At 42.1% G+C, this 16788-nt stretch overlaps 1 protein-coding gene across 2 annotated transcripts; it reads right to left on the bottom strand.

Moving 5' to 3' along the window:
- Positions 1-9885: 9885 nt before the first annotated feature.
- Positions 9886-16633, bottom strand: LOC123998148 (L-rhamnose-binding lectin CSL2-like). Of its 2 annotated transcripts, XM_046303107.1 has the most exons (10): positions 16505-16632; positions 16142-16177; positions 15785-15838; positions 15569-15704; positions 14617-14726; positions 14460-14480; positions 14378-14401; positions 12692-12830; positions 10963-11075; positions 9886-10285 (listed from the first exon to the last, which is right to left on the bottom strand). In XM_046303107.1, the coding sequence occupies exons 1-9, from the start codon at positions 16533-16535 to the stop codon at positions 10970-10972; spliced, it is 657 nt and encodes a 218-aa protein (XP_046159063.1). In that variant the 5' UTR covers positions 16536-16632; the 3' UTR covers positions 9886-10285; positions 10963-10969. The 2 variants fall into 2 exon arrangements, with proteins under 2 accessions (XP_046159063.1, XP_046159062.1); XM_046303106.1 differs by lacking the exon at positions 14378-14401 and having other exon boundaries at positions 10968-11075; positions 14436-14480; positions 16505-16633.
- Between the last annotated feature and the right edge of the window lie 155 nt (positions 16634-16788).

Here is a 16788-nt window from a genome sequence, read left to right on the forward strand (position 1 = left end):
AGCTTTAAGACCCTGTAGCTTGTAGCATAAGTCAGTAGCCAAAGGGGTAATGTGGTCCAGTCAGGCAAAAGCAGTCTCTTGTCATAGACAACCCTGAATCTTTTAGTAAGTGGGGCCTTCCTCAGATGGAAGCCCTTTATTATACCCAATAATCTTTTTGTAGGAGCTCCTAAATCTCAAAGTCACTATTCCTGTCATTTAGGAACCCCCCTCGAACAAGCGTGTGATTGAGTTTTTTCGAGGGGTATTTTTTCAAGTTTTTAGTCACGCCTAACACACTGCGGCCTGTAGCATAAGTCAGTTTAGGGCAATGTGGTCACGTCACCCCTCTTTGGATTGATTCAAGTTTACCTGGGCATTTTCGTTTTGAGTCACTCCTTTGGCTTTACGTGATTCTTTAGCGTTCTAAAAGCATAGCTTTTGGGACCACAGGATGACCATTCTGTGATATGGTCACCCTCTGCGAGTTCACTCGTTAAGCCACCCAGATAGTTGCTGAGTGGGGGGCTCCAATCCCCTGGTTTGCTTACATAGACCACAGAGTCTGTGTCAGGGTAAATTATCCGCCTCTGAAGCTGCTCCATGAGCCTGTACAGTTCAAGTCGGCCATAGGCCGTGGTAAATGCTGCAAGAAACACATTTACATTACCCGGGGGTAGAACCCACTTCTTGTTACGTCGCCATTGCACCAAGGCAATGTCTTGACTCAAGAATGAAAATGTGAAATTTCGTATTGGTCCGAAAAAAACGAATTCCAAAAATTCTTCAGGGTCTTTAATAATCGACGTTGTTAGCATATTACACCTCCGCGCTAATTTGCCCCTAAGCGAATTTAAGTACAATTTCGACAGATTTCGTTTGGTTTTGTTGACCTCTATTCTGTCAGGGTCAAGAAGGATGCCTTCTCTGTCATGATAGTCTTGAATGTACCTGTCTTTACTCTCTTGATCTGTGACCGATGCAGGATAGCCTGAAGCCATTTGCTTACATCTCAAGAAGGTCTTGATGTACTCTTTAAAAAGAGTGTCTGATTTCTTTTCCATACTTCAAAGATTTTGGCCACACGATACCCCATCTCTAAAGCCTTAGAGAATTCAGCTGTGACCCATACACCTGTCAGTGCTCTTTCTTGATCAGTGTGATCACATGGGGTTTGTTGTATGTTTTCACTGCAGGTGCGACAAAGGGGAAAGAAAAAATTTCCTTGAGGGCCCCTGTAAGGCAACACAGGTATAAACAAACCCCTTGGAGGGTAGACTGTTGCTTTGATCAGACCAAAATAGTTTTGAGGTAAGTCAAAATCACGATGAATAATTTCAGGATGACCTATAGGATAGCATGAGGAACTCATTACATGCGGATAAAGGGATGTAAAATCTACATCGCCTATTGTCTCGTCGGGTTGCGCTACATACCTCAATGTCAAAGCATTGGTACGGCCGCCATACAAGGCCTGTCTTGGCTCCAGAGGTTCTGGGGTGTCAAAGCTGGAAAGGAATGCTTGAACATGAGGATCAGACTTTTTGAGGGCTGTCCATTCGTGCTCCCACAAAACAACCACTTTTAGACCGTAAGTAGCCTGTAAAGAATCAACTTTGTCTTGAAACTCTTGGTACATTATATTTCCCCAAAAGTATTTTGGGTTAGGACACACATGTTCTGGGGCACAAAGCAAGATTTGCAACCATGGAAGAAACAACCGTTGTACTCATACACAGTCTCAACCCCGTCAATCTGGGTGTAGCCATCTACATGGTAAGAGCCAAATGCCTTCTCCCCTCGATTCAAAGCATGTTGAATAAAAATGTCTTTATCCTGGGCCATATACTCTAGCCATTGAATGGACCCACTAGAGTATGCCTTGAATTGGCATCGGTAGTTGTCTTACTGTCTCATACCAAATCATGAATCTCTCACGCTGTTTGGGAGACATTTGATCACACCCGTACATTTCTGGGCTGGGATATGATCCGATATAATGTAGATTCTCCTCAGATGTGAAGAAGTGGGGGAACCAGCTTTTCACAGAGTTTTCAAAACCCAAGGCCTCTGGCATTTGAGCCAATCTCATGGGTAAGAAGCTTAAACTGTCAATGTATCTCTGGTTGAAGGCTGGATCTACAAAACACAAGATTTTACTACCTTGAGCTATGACACTGGGGGCCACGCCTTGCTGTATCAAGGGGTTCAGAAGAAGGTAAGAGTCGTAGGCTCTAGCATTGTGCGCTATAAACGTAAAGTTTCGGTACTGTGGTTTTCTAAAATGTTTTAGAAAAAAGTAGTGCACAATTGGATCCTTCTGCAGACCACTTTTCCCCCTTGAATGTCATGGTAGATACAAAAATAGGCAAATGATCCCCCGATTGCTGATTTGTCTCAAAATCATAGAACACATATTTCTCTGAATGTTCATCTTCAGCCAAGGGCTGAATATAACACTCGTGTGGCACTTCTTGAACCACTTCAGCATTTCTGCTTTTCAGCGCCCCTTTACAGATTGGACAATGTATGATTCCACAAACATGAGGTTTAGGGCTATCTATTATAAGGTTGTAATTGCAATGACATTTTGGGCATTTCTTGTTAATGGCACAAATGCTTACAGATTTACAGGCCTTAGGGTGCCATGTTTCAATTTTGTGTTTATCGTAACAGTAGGTCGAACGACATGTGCGATGGCAATCCTCACATGGTGTCAAGTTTAGGGTTTGCATAGGGCACTCTGCATCCTGACATACCGAACAGTTATAACGGCACGAGTGCCCCCCCTTTCGGGTGTAGCCGGTATGGCAGGATGGACACACATAGGGGGCGCCTATGAACGCCGTGATGTTGGTAACGGCATAGTAATGTTCTTTTTGCACATAAAAGTACAGAATCTGAGGGTGCGGTTGCGTTTTTTTTTGGAACTTCAAGAGAGCTGCATTAGCTCTACTGTGGTACAAAACCACAATCTTGATATTCAGCAATTTTTCAAATTTGACAATGTCTGAGAATGCCACCCCTTCCTGTATCCCGAGACCCACCGCCGTTTGGATCTCTCTAGCCTTTTGCAATGCCGTCAGATCAGTACATCCGGGGTTAAGTAAATGCGCTAGGCAAAACATAGCTTATTATCGGGATTGTGAACGTTTATGAGGTAGGCCCTTTTATTGCTTATGATTTCTGACTGCATTAGGCTATCAAGCTTCCTTCTCTGCCCACCACCCCCCTGCGGTTGACGTATTATTTGCACTACAAGCTCGAGGGTCCGATCGGCTATGATGGCTAAATTTGACTGAACAAGGCATTCTACCAGCGCGGTAAATTGTTCAAGATCTGCTTCGCCATTGGGTAAAATAAGAGATACTGTGTTATGCAGGCTATCTCCACAAATTTCCAACTGTAAGACATCACGAGGTTCGCCATAATCTCTTGCCGTCTCTAACAGATCATTTAGAGTGTCCATTATCATCATGTAAAATACAGCATAGTCAAGATTCTGATTCACCCATAGGAAATTGAAAAACTGTCGAATCTCTGTATTGTCAAATTTATTCCTGTACACAACCCTAACACGTCTATCATGAACATCTGCCTCCAGATTTATTAGACAATTGTCCAATTCCCCAAAAACATCTTGTGGCGTTTCAGACTCGACGGACCTGGGCGTTACTGGTTGTTCAATCGCTGTTGGGGTGGTCGTGGCCGAAATTGTCTGACTCTCGTTCATCCGATTAATTAAGGTTATGAGGGCTTCGGGAATCTGGGATAACATGTTTTCCTCAGGCGCCCCTGACTCGTTCATACGATTAATAATTAGGAAATTGAGTTCGGCTGGAATCTGGGATAAGAGGCTTTCAACTGTCTCCCCTTGTTGCGTTAGTTCTGCCATTTTTGGATAATTAAGGGTGTTCATTTTTTGGGTCTTTCTGTAATGGTTGGTGTTACATGTATGATTTTTTTCACGCCTTGGTCATTGTATTTTGTGTTTTTGGTATATGTTTGGGTAGGCCAGGGTGTGACATGGGTTTATATGTTGTGTTTCGTATTGGGGTTTGTATTAATTGGGATTGTGTATGATTAGGGGTGTGTCTAGTTAGGCTTGACTGCCTGAGGCGATTCTCAATTGGAGTCAGGTGATTCTCGTTGTCTCGGATTGGGAACCGTATTTAGGTAGCCTGAGTTCGCTTTGTGTTTTGTGGGTGTTTGTTCCTGTCTCTGTGTAGTGTTCACCAGATAGGCTGTAATAGTTTCATGTTCCGTTTGTTGTTTTTGTATTTATTCAGTTATTTCATGTACCGCGATTAACTTCATTAAAGTCATGAGTAACCTACACGCTGCATTTCGGTCTGACTCTCTTCTTACAACAGACGAACGACGTTACACTTTTAGCATCTGTATTTGCGTTTTTTAATGGGGTTGCTGTTTAACATGCGTGGAATTGTTCTATGCCAGAATAACATATCGTCTCTGTACCGTCTCTCAATTAAATCCCCCAGTCGTTTGTATAGCAAAACATTCCTCGATTTCAAAGCCCTGGAAAATAATGTGAAAAACCTTTGTTGTTCGGCTGCAGGTACTGAGGCCGTAGAATTGACTGGGTCGATAAGGTTGGCCGCATCACAGAATAGCTGATCGTCAACATCTGACATGTCATTAAAAACAGTTCTCTCGGGTGTTTCATCGGGAATGCTCGGGGGCGCCGGAATCCCCCAGCTCTAGATGTATGTGGCCGTCTGTGCCGTTTTTCGCCGGGGCGGAGTCTGAATGAAAATAATACATACAAAATTACGTTATTAGATATAAAAAAATATATGTTAGCTACGTACAAATGTCAAATACCTTTCCGTTATAATAATATATATTAACAATACATAGTTAAAATACCTCGGCTTTTTTGGCGCTTGTTGTGACGAATGGCCGAAACCGGGGGTGTGTGACTTTTTCCCCTCTAGCGTTCTAGATTCTGCTGGGCCTGTCTCCGGGCAGTCTGAAAAAAACATTATTTGTCCTTGTTTTAACATAAGCTATCAACAGATCTATAATTAATAAAAAGGCGTATAACTAATAGCAAAATTGTATAATGGTCTCATACCGTGTCCCTGGAGCGCCGGCTCGTGAAGCAGCAAGTTCCCGGCCCAACAGTAGTTTTCTGGTGGGCTTGATTCAGAGCAATGTACTTGGGCCACCGCTGCTCTTTGCCTGTTGCGGTCTGGAATATTTCGGGAGGGGGTCGATGCTCCCTGGATTCGAGGTGAGTTTGAAAAATCGCTCGTACAGAACGGTAGAATTGCATCAAAGTCCGGCGTGTCAGATGTCCATAACGCATCCTTTATCATTCCTGGCTGTATGTCGGCTGTAAATACATAAAATAGTTTTTTTTTAATAGTACACCCTATTTTTTTATTTTATTTTTATATATAAATATTATTGGGTATGTGTTTAATTATAAGGACTTACAACGAAAAAAGGCCGCTGGTGATTGCCTGCCAGACTTTTGCTCCTGTGAACCCCCTCATGTTGTTCCAGATCCGGTAAATCGCGTAAAAGCTGCGTAAATGTCGGGGATCCTAGACACCATTAGACAATATTAACAGTTATACGCTATATCTACACTTTTTTAACCTATATTGGCCTTTTGGCCTGAAATACCCAAATAACTAGGGGTTAATATTACAATAATATTCAAACAAATCTTAAAATATGTTTTTCATTTACTCACCTCCAGAAATATCCATTATGCGAGATTCACTTATACAGAATATTATTATTTTTTAAATCTGTCCGTGCAGCTCAATATTCGGGCCTGTTTGTTTGCGCTAAAGCAATGCTAACAGCATTAAAAATAGTTCTGTCCCTAACTATCTAAAAGTACGGAATGAGTTTTTGAGAGATGTCTGTTTTAGAGCCCCCCAAAAGGCTTTGAATTCAAAGTACCGTTCTGTCTGCATTGGGTTTGCTAGAATCCCTGTGTGTTGATTAGATATCAGTGTTTAACCTGGGCTGTAGACTTATATCTTGACAGGCCATATGACGGATAATGTAAACCTTGATTTCAAACGATTCCCTACAGATAGAGCTCTTGGACCCCGGGTTGAACCCCCCACCTTAGGATTTATGTAACACACACACAACCACACACACACACGCCTGTTGCTACGTCACAAGACCACTCACACACACACACACACACCTGATTCTATTTTACTTCGCGACAGAGCTGGAAGACGTTGTTAAATAGGCTTTTCCCATAGTTAAAGGGTGAGATACCGTTTTTTAAATTCCTTTTATTGAATTCCAAAATATTTCGTACAACCTTTAAGACATGTTTGAATTAAGTAACACATTTGAATAATATTTAAACATGCATCACACGTGTTTTATGTAAAAAAAACTTGGAGGCCGGTCATTGTACATTATTACAAACTTTAATAAAACGTAATGTTCATAACATACCCATGTAGGAATAGACTATAAAATAATACATGTTTTTTCAGATCTTACAGTTGTCTGCGCCAGACCCTGAGAGAAAAGAGCGCTACCCCTTCGTTAAATGGGGGCTATACATTTTCAAAATTAACACCTACATATTAACACACATTATAATTCAACATTTTTTTACTATTTCTTCCAGATATAGGGGTCCTGTTAGCCCTGAACATTATCCGTTTCCAATTCCCCATCGCAAAGTCTTTTCCGCGCTCCGTCGAAGCTCTGTCCACCTTCCAGCCAGGGAAAGATCCGCCTTCGACCTTGTTGTTGTTCCGGGGTATGTCTCAACGATAACCTCGGCCATCGCCGTAATTGTTCACGATTTTCGAAAAGACTGTCCAGCTTATTCATCAGGGTTCGGAAAATGTGGTAATCACGCCATTTAAAACTGAACATTATTTGAAAAAAATGTACATCCTTGCATGCTTTGGAGGATACATATGAACTGACCGTTTTCGTGGGCATTTGCCCTATCAAATTGTTCACATGCTAAAATTGTCACTCTGGAGTCCGGGGTATAAGCCATGGAAGTGACTCTCAGAGCCATCAGATCATTTCGTCCACAGACTTGTTCTTCCAACGCATATCCTGGCAGCCTTGAAGCACTCAGGGCGCGTTCCATTTGACACAAAGCTAGCCTTATTTTAAGCCATTCTCGCATCCTTAGCGCTGGAGAAAAAGGCTCGGGTTCTGCACGATAAAAGGGTTGGGACACGCTGTCTGTGAATATCTTAACCGTAGATTCCTCCGGGTTGAATATGTACGAAATATGCCCCTCGCTTGTACACAAAAATTATTTAAAACATTCTGGAGCCTCAAGCAAAATATCCTCCAGGCTTTTGGCTTTGGATTCATGACATGAGCTACAGAGCACTCCGAGAATTCCCCTTGTAGACATATTTTAGATGTTTAATATTCAGGTCTTAAAAATGGCTTGTTCTGGACATTTATAAAGCCTAGACCCCAGATACATAACCCTGGACATTCCTACTTCATAGATAACAACCATAAGGGAGATAAAACTGGGGGTGGGGGGGGACATACACAGTCCCAAAAGTTCAAATACTCAACACCCACCCTCCCCAGTTCAACCAGCCCCCTAGACATCAAACAACAGGACTACTTCAAAGCATTCCATAGAGATATAAAATAACACACACCCTCTAACACGTGAACACATGAACAGGGGGGACGGGCCGGAGGCCCATATTCAGACATGTACACGTCATCATGACGTACGGTCATCAATCAATCATTTTGACGCGTGTCGTCTCCTATATTCTCTCTTACAATGACCATGAATCCCTAAACAGCCTATTCTGGTGCAAACTAACACAGAGACCTAAAGAATATGGCTGGCTAAATATGGTTCCCAATCAGAGACAGCGATAAACACCTGCATCTGATTGAGAACCACTCTAGGCAACCATAGACTTACCTAGAGTACTACTCTAACCACAATCCCATACCTACAAACAACCCCAGACAAAACAAACCACATAAATCCCTATGTCACACCCTGGCCTCACCAAAATACTAACGAAAACACAGAATACTAAAGCCAGGGTGTGACCGAGATTAAGAAGGATTAGACAGTGAAGTCATTAAATTGAAGATTATCGAGGAAGTATATCGGCATTGGAAGCCAAATTGAACTCCCAATGAATGGAGCTGACCAAAACAATGGAAACAGTTGGCTCCAATACTTACGGATCTCGTTTATGACATCTCCGTCTAATCCCTCTTTCTCTCATTTTTTTACCTTTATTTAACTAGTCAAGTCAGATTTAGGGGAAGAGCTTTCACTGATTCAGATGAGCACCCACTTTCACAGTAATTGTCCTCTGTTACAAAATGTTGATTTATCACCGTCTCTAATGTTCTTGGTATACAGTTTCCTTTTGTGAGATGAAGGAGATGCATGAAATGATGTTTATTGCCTGTTTACATTGAATAATAATTTACCCTCCAATATCCCTGTGTTTTGGCTTTGTTGGTATACCCCAGGTTTTGTGGAGGGAAGACTGTTGGACAAGCATTCCACATGAAGCCGGTTGAGAGAATCCCAAGAGTGTGCAACGCTGTCATCAACTTTTTGGTTACTACATGATTCCATGTGTGTTATTTCATAGTTTTGATATCTTCACTATTATTCTACAATGTTGAAAATAGTACAAATAAAAACCCTTTAGTAGATGTGTCCAACCTTTTGAATGGTACTGTAGATTTGAGCAATAAGGCCTGAGGTGTAGTATATGGCCAATATACCACAGCTAAGGGCTGTTCTTATGTGCGACACAGAGTGCCTGAACACAGCCCTGAGCCATGGTATATTGGCCATATATCAAACTCCCGAGGTGTCTTACTGCTAATTACCAACGTAGTTATAGCAGTAAAAATTTAATGTTTTCATACCAATGGTATACGGTCTGATATACCATGGCTGTCAGCCAATCATCTTTCAGGGCTCGAACCACCCAGTTTATAATTTAGCTTTGACTACTGTAAATATGAGCACCCCACTGCTTTTTTTGTGTGTAGACTACCATCTTCTTTGGACGCCAGGTCCTGGTAAATTCTTAATGGACAACTGGAAAGAGTTGAACATTTTCTTCTTCTGTTCATGCTGCTGGGTTGGACAGTGAGGTAGTGACATACTACAATAACTCAGGTCTGTGTGTAGAGTGCCTTCAGAAAGCAATCATACACCTCGACTTACTCCACTTTGTTACAGCCGGAATTCAAAATGGATGACGAAATAAGTCTCACCCATCTACACATTTTATACATTTTTTGCAAACGTATTGAAAATGAAATATAGAAATATCTCATTTAGATAAGTATTCAAACCCCTGAGTCAATACATGTTCGAATCACCTTTGTCAGTGATTACAGCTGTGAACCTTCCTGGGTCTAACAGCACACCTGGACTGTACGAAACATGCACATTATTTAAATTCTTCAAGCTCTGTCAAGTTGGTTGTTGACCATTACTAGACAGCCATTTAAGTCTTGCCTTATTTTCGAGTTGATTTAAGCCAAAACTAAGTAACTGCAGTGTATATTGTGTTTTAGGTTATTGTCCTGTTGATAGGTGAATTTGCCTCCCAGTGTCTGTTGGAAGCAGACTAAACCAGGTTTTCCTCTAGGATTTTGCCTGTGTTTAGCTCTATTCCATTTGAATTCTTATCCTATTGAAGATAACAAGCATACCCACAACATGATGCAGCCACCAGCATGCTCGAAAATATGAAGACTGGTACTCAGGTTTTGTTTGCCCGAAACATAAACCATGTATCCAAGACCTTCAAATGTTTTAATCCTTCTTGGTGTAATATCATTTGTGGATTCAAATAAAGTATTTAGTGTGTAAGGACATGTTTCATAATATTGAACAAAAGACCCAAAGTCTTGTCTTTATGCTGCTTAGTTTAATTCAGACCAACCACCTCAGTTCAGAAAATCAACATTGTTTTGAAAAAATACTTTAGTACACAAAATGCAAAGTATTATGTCAGTGTTATTTGAAGAATAGTTTATTTTGGGGTTTAATTTCTCCATGCTTCCTCCTGACCGTGCATTGTTGCAGCACAAGAGGGGCCTCATTGTGATTTTATTACAGACAAATTATGCCTGATGAAATACACAATCAATGGGATTTACACATTTTGAATTTACATAGAATTTACATCGATTTTACACTCAATTGAGACATCAGAGGAGAGAGGACAGGAAAGAAATTCAAATCCGCCCAATGAATAGGGCGATATCCAAGTGGTCTCTCTGGTCCATGTTCCTCAGAGAAGATCTCCTGCAAGACAAAAACAGTCAGCCACAGTGTTCTACTTCCCAGTCGTCGTGTGTGTGTGTGTGTGTGTGTGTGTGTGTGTGTGTGTGTGTGTGTGTGTGTGTGTGTGTGTGTGTAGTACTGTCAGGACCCGGTTACGAACCCGGGTCTCCAGAGTGAGAAACAGTCACTTAACCAACTGAGCCACGAGTAGTCGGCAGAACCCAGAAGATGAGGCAGACACAGCAGTACTTGAGACAGTGTATTTAATGAAGTAAAAAGTGAAGTTCTTCAGGAAAACATGTAACTCCACAACCTCAATAGGAATCCTACAAGAACAAAGGTAATCCTCCAAGACAAAAAAGGTAAATCCACAAGGTGGAAGGTAAAGCACAAAAAGCCTCAAAAGATACTCCAAAAAACAAACAAACAAGAACAAAAAACAGAATTCCACAAGAGCGTCCACCGGGATCAACAAGAGTTCTCAGAGTACTAGGGCTGGGTGCTAACATACAAACACAGAGCAAAGAACAGAGGAAAACAAAGGGTTTAAATACAATCAGGGGAAACGAGGCACAGGTGCAAATAATAATGGGGATCAAGGGAAAACAAAAGGTCAAAAGGCACAATGGGGGCATCTAGTGACCAAAAACCGGAACAACCCTGGCCAAATCCTGAAACATTAACATATGCATACGTGCCTCACGTTTAGCCACAGGTGTAAGCCACATCCAGGTACTTGTAGGTTCCTACACAGGGATCTCCATACAGAGAGTTGGACGCCGGGACGTCACACTGGCTCTTCCCATTACACCTGTGTCAACGTCAGGTACAGGTTAACACTACAGTCATGTTTCTACAGTCCAGGTTAACAGTACAGTCCAGGTTAACACTACAGTCCAGGTTACACAACATCAGAGCCTTACCTGGACTGTAGAAATATGACTGTAGAAACATGACTGTAGTGTTCACCTGGACTGTAGAAACATGACTTTAGTGTTAACACTACAGTCCAGGTTAACATTACAGTCCAGGTTAACACTACAGTTCAGGTTAACACTACAGTCATATTTCTACAGTCCAGGTTAACACTACAGTCATGTTTCTACAGTCCAGGTTAACACTACAGTCATGTTTCTACAGTTCAGGTTAACACTACCGTCATGTTTCTACAGTTCAGGTTAACACTACCGTCATGTTTCTACAGTCCAGGTTAACACTACAGTCATGTTTCTACAGTCCAGGTTAACACTACAGTCATGTTTCTACAGTCCAGGTTAACACTACAGTCATGTTTCTACAGTACAGGTTAACACTACAGTCATGTTTCTACAGTCCAGATTAACACTACAGTCATGTTTCTACAGTCCAGGTTAACACTACAGTCATGTTTCTACAGTCCAGGTTAACACTACAGTCCAGGTTAACACTGCAGTCATGTTTCTACAGTACAGGGTAACACTACAGTCATGTTTCTACAGTACAGGTTAACACTACAGTCATGTTTCTACAGTCCAGGTTAACACTACAGTCCAGGTTAACACTACAGTCATGTTTCTACAGTACAGGTTAACACTACAGTCCAGGTTAACACTACAGTCATATTTCTACAGTCCAGGTTAACACTACAGTCATGTTTCTACAGTCCAGGTTAACACTACAGTCATGTTTCTACAGTTCAGGTTAACACTACCGTCATGTTTCTACAGTTCAGGTTAACACTACCGTCATGTTTCTACAGTCCAGGTTAACACTACAGTCATGTTTCTACAGTCCAGGTTAACACTACAGTCATGTTTCTACAGTCCAGGTTAATAAAATAATAATAATATATGCCATTTAGCAGACGCTTTTATCCAAAGCGACTTACAGTCATGTGTGCATACATTCTACGGATGGGTGGTCCCGGGGATCGAACCCACTACCCTGGCGTTACAAGCGCCATGCTCTACCAACTGAGCTACAGAAGGACCACACTACAGTCATGTTTCTACAGTACAGGTTAACACTACAGTCATGTTTCTACAGTCCAGATTAACACTACAGTCATGTTTCTACAGTCCAGGTTAACACTACAGTCATGTTTCTACAGTCCAGGTTAACACTACAGTCCAGGTTAACACTGCAGTCATGTTTCTACAGTACAGGGTAACACTACAGTCATGTTTCTACAGTACAGGTTAACACTACAGTCATGTTTCTACAGTCCAGGTTAACACTACAGTCCAGGTTAACACTACAGTCATGTTTCTACAGTACAGGTTAACACTACAGTCCAGGTTAACACTACAGTCATGTTTCTACAGTCCAGGTTAACACTACAGTCCAGGTTAACACTACAGTCCAGGTTAACACTACAGTCATGTTTCTACAGTACAGGTTAACACTACCGTCATGCGTTTCTAATAGTACACACTGCAAGTACAATACCTCTCTGCCACCTTACTGGTGGTTATGGATTGGCTGAGGCAGTTGGTGTTGGCTAGTTGGTTATCGGGCCGATTAAAGGAACACACTAGCTGGTCACGGCGGCCATAGTTGGCACTGTAGATCTGGATCGTTCCTTCATCTGAGGGAGATGAGGAGGAGAGGTAAGACTGGATGTCTTTGGTGTGTTCTAGTGATGGTAATATAAACTGTATATAATACTGTTCTACAATGCTATTATATAATTTATATATCATCATATGAGAGGAGAATATATTGTATAGCAGAGTGTTGACAAGCTTACCACATTCTAGAACATTAGAGCCTTACCACATTCTAAGAGGATCAGAGCCTTGCCACATTCTAAGAACATCAGAGCCTTACCACATTCTAGTAGAGCATCAAAGCCTTGCCACATTCTAGTAGAACATCAGAGCTTTACCACATTCTAATGGAAAATTAGAGCCTTACCACATTCTAGTAGAACATCAGAACCTTACCACATTCTAGTAGAACATCAGAGCCTTACCACATTCTAGTAGAACATCGGAGACTTACCACATTCTAATAGAACATCAGAACCGTACCACATTCTAGTAGAACAGCAGAGCCTTACCACATTCTAATAGAACATCAGAGCCTTACCACATTCTAGTAGAACAGCAGAGCCTTACCACATTCTAGTAGAGCATCAGAGCCTTACCAGATTCTCGTAGAGCATCAGAGCCTTACCGCATTCTAGTAGAACAGCAGAGCCTTACCACATTCTATTTGAACATCAGAGCCTTACCACATTCTAGTAGAACATCAGAGCCTTACCATATTCTAGTTGAACATCAGAGCCTTACCACATTCTAGTTGAACATCAGAGCCTTACCACATTCTAGTAGAACATCAGAGCCTTACCATATTCTAGTTGAACATCAGAGCCTTACCACATTCTAGTAGAACATCAGAGCCTTACCACATTCTAGTAGAACATCAGAGCCTTAACACATTCTAGTTGAACATCAGAGCCTTACCACATTCTAGTAGAGCATCAGAGCCTTACCACATTCTAGTAGAACAGCAGAGCCTTACCACATTCTAGTTGAACATCAGAGCCTTAACACATTCTAGTTGAACATCAGAGCCTTACCACATTCTAGTAGAGCATCAGAGCCTTACCACATTCTAGTAGAACATCAGAGCCTTAACACATTCTAGTTGAACATCAGAGCCTTACCACATTCTAGTTGAACATCAGAGCCTTGCCACATTCTAGTAGAGCATCAGAGCCTTACCACATTCTAGTAGAGCATCAGAGACTTACCACATTCTAGTAGAACATCAGAGACTTACCACATTCTATTTGAACATCAGAGCCTTACCACATTCTAGTTGAACAGCAGAGCCTTACCACATTCTAGTTGAACATCAGAGCCTTACCACATTCTAGTTGAACATCAGAGCCTCACCACATTCTAGTTGAACATCAGAGCCTTACCACATTCTAGTTGAACATCAGAGCCTCACCACATTCTAGTTGAACATCAGAGCCTTACCACATTCTAGAAGGGCATCAGAGCCTCACCACATTCTAGAAGGGCATCAGAGCCTCACCACATTCTAGTTGAACATCAGAGCCTCACCACATTCTAGTTGAACATCAGAGCCTCACCACATTCTAGTTGAACATCAGAGCCTCACCACATTCTAGTTGAACATCAGAGCCTCACCACATTCTAATAGAGCATCAGAGCCTTACCACATTCTAATAGAGCATCAGAGCCTTCACACGTGATGCTGCGTGCTGCCAAGACAAACAAACAGGAATTACACACCACACTGGCCACTGCTGGGCAGACATAAATAAAATACATACATTTTCATAGCAGACAGTAGCCTGGTTTCGTGTTTTGTATTAATATACATAGAAACAGACTGACTTGCTGGGAGGCAGGTGTAGGTGGTATCCAGGTATTTGTAGATTCCAACACAGGGATCAGAAGTACGGAAGACTTCAGTGTTCACTTCACACACCTGTTTCCCATTGCACCTGGGGGATATCAGGAGGTAAGATGAGCTATGGCTGGGATTTAATCAAACGCGGTGTCAACAAGCATGCAGCGCTTGACATTTAAAGCAAAAATTTGCCGTGTTTACTGTGAACATCAGGAAAATTGGCTTTAAAAAGGCACATTGATACTGCAATGTGCTTTTCAACAACGCGCCTCTGAATCCCAGCCTGTCTTTATCAAATAAATACTGACTGAGTACCTGTGTGAGAGGACCTCCAGGGTGCCTGTCTTTATCAAATAAACACTGACTGAGTACCTGTGTGAGAGGACCTCCAGGGTGCCTGTCTTCATCAAATAAATACTGACTGAGTACCTGTGTGAGAGGACCTCCAGGGTGCCTGTCTTCATCAAATAAATACTGACTGAGTACCTGTGTGAGAGGACCTCCAGGGTGCCTGTCTTCATCAAATAAATACTGACTGAGTACCTGTGTGAGAGTACCTCCAGGGTGCCTGTCTTCATCAAATAAATACTGACTGAGTACCTGTGTGAGAGGACCTCCAGGGTGCCTGTCTTCATCAAATAAATACTGACTGAGTACCTGTGTGAGAGGACCTCCAGGGTGCCTGTCTTCATCAAACAAATACTGACTGAGTACCTGTGTGAGAGGACCTCCAGGGTGCCTGTCTTCATCAAATAAATACTGACTGAGTACCTGTGTGAGAGGACCTCCAGGGTGCCTGTCTTTATCAAATAAACACTGACTGTACCTGTGTGAGAGGACCTCCAGGGTGCCTGTCTTTATCAAATAAATACTGACTGTACCTGTGTGAGAGGACCTCCAGGGAGCCTGTCTTTATCAAATAAATACTGACTGTACCTGTGTGAGAGGACCTCCAGGGTGCCCGTCTGTGAACACTGTGTGTTGGTCAGCTGGTTGGCAGGTCGTCCTTCTTTGCAGGTGGTTCCGTCAGTCCTTCCATACAGAGCTCTCTCAATGAAGATCACTCCAGAATCTAGCAGGGCAAGAAAAACAATGTAAAGAAACAGACAGCACTATGGAGAGACCATCAGGATAGAATGTGTGTGTTCTTACCACAGATCAGGAACTGGACGTTTTCTCCATTGTCACAGGTGACCACTCTCGTCGCTGAGTGAGAAACATAGTTACCATAACGTTATAGATGTGGATGCGCGCACACACACAACCACCCACACACACAAACATAGACAACCACCCCACACACAACCACCCACCCACACAACCACCCACACACACAACCACCCACACACACAAACATAGACAACCACCCCACACACAACCACCCACCCACACAACCACCCACACAACCACCCACACACACAACCACCCACACACACAAACATAGACAACCACCCCACACACAACCACCCACCCACACAAACTGGTCGGGTTTAACTAAGAACTGTGTACCTGCAGCTGGTAGTGTACAGCAAACTGCAGTCAGCACTGAAACACATCACACAGCTAGTTCAGCTTTTCTAACCTTGGTCAGGCTCATCGCAATTCTTTACAGAAGAGTAGTGTACAGCATATACAGTAAGTATATAAATAATGTACATTATATAGTATGGTACTGCGTATAGACAGACATGGGACATCACCTAGTCCTCAGATAATACAGGATGCTGTATATTAGACCTGGGTCATACTGTTGATATTGGACTTCAATTACTTTCAATACAAACTGATATAGAAACTTCTGGAAAATACTGGAATGTATGTTTTAAACGCCCTCAAATACATATTTTGTTACAAGTCAGTCAGTATACTCACAGGTGAACGCAGTCAGTCTGACAAGGAGCATGATGCTGGGTACAGGTGTGGTAGTAGCTGGTTCAGTTGTAGTAGTAACAAGTAAGATGTTACAGATGGTCACTTGGACAAATACACTTGATATTTATGTGGTATTTTTACTTCCTTAAGAAGCCCCCTCATTACCTTAGTTAACTAACCTTTATTGATACTAGTCAAGAACAGATCCTTGTTGGCAAAGCATCAACCAGGAGCACAAACGTCTTCATCAGATTAGCAGTCATCTTGGCAACACAAAACAAACA

This window comes from Oncorhynchus gorbuscha, linkage group LG15, assembly GCF_021184085.1.
Source record: "Oncorhynchus gorbuscha isolate QuinsamMale2020 ecotype Even-year linkage group LG15, OgorEven_v1.0, whole genome shotgun sequence".
In the NCBI taxonomy this organism is placed as follows: domain Eukaryota; kingdom Metazoa; phylum Chordata; class Actinopteri; order Salmoniformes; family Salmonidae; genus Oncorhynchus; species Oncorhynchus gorbuscha.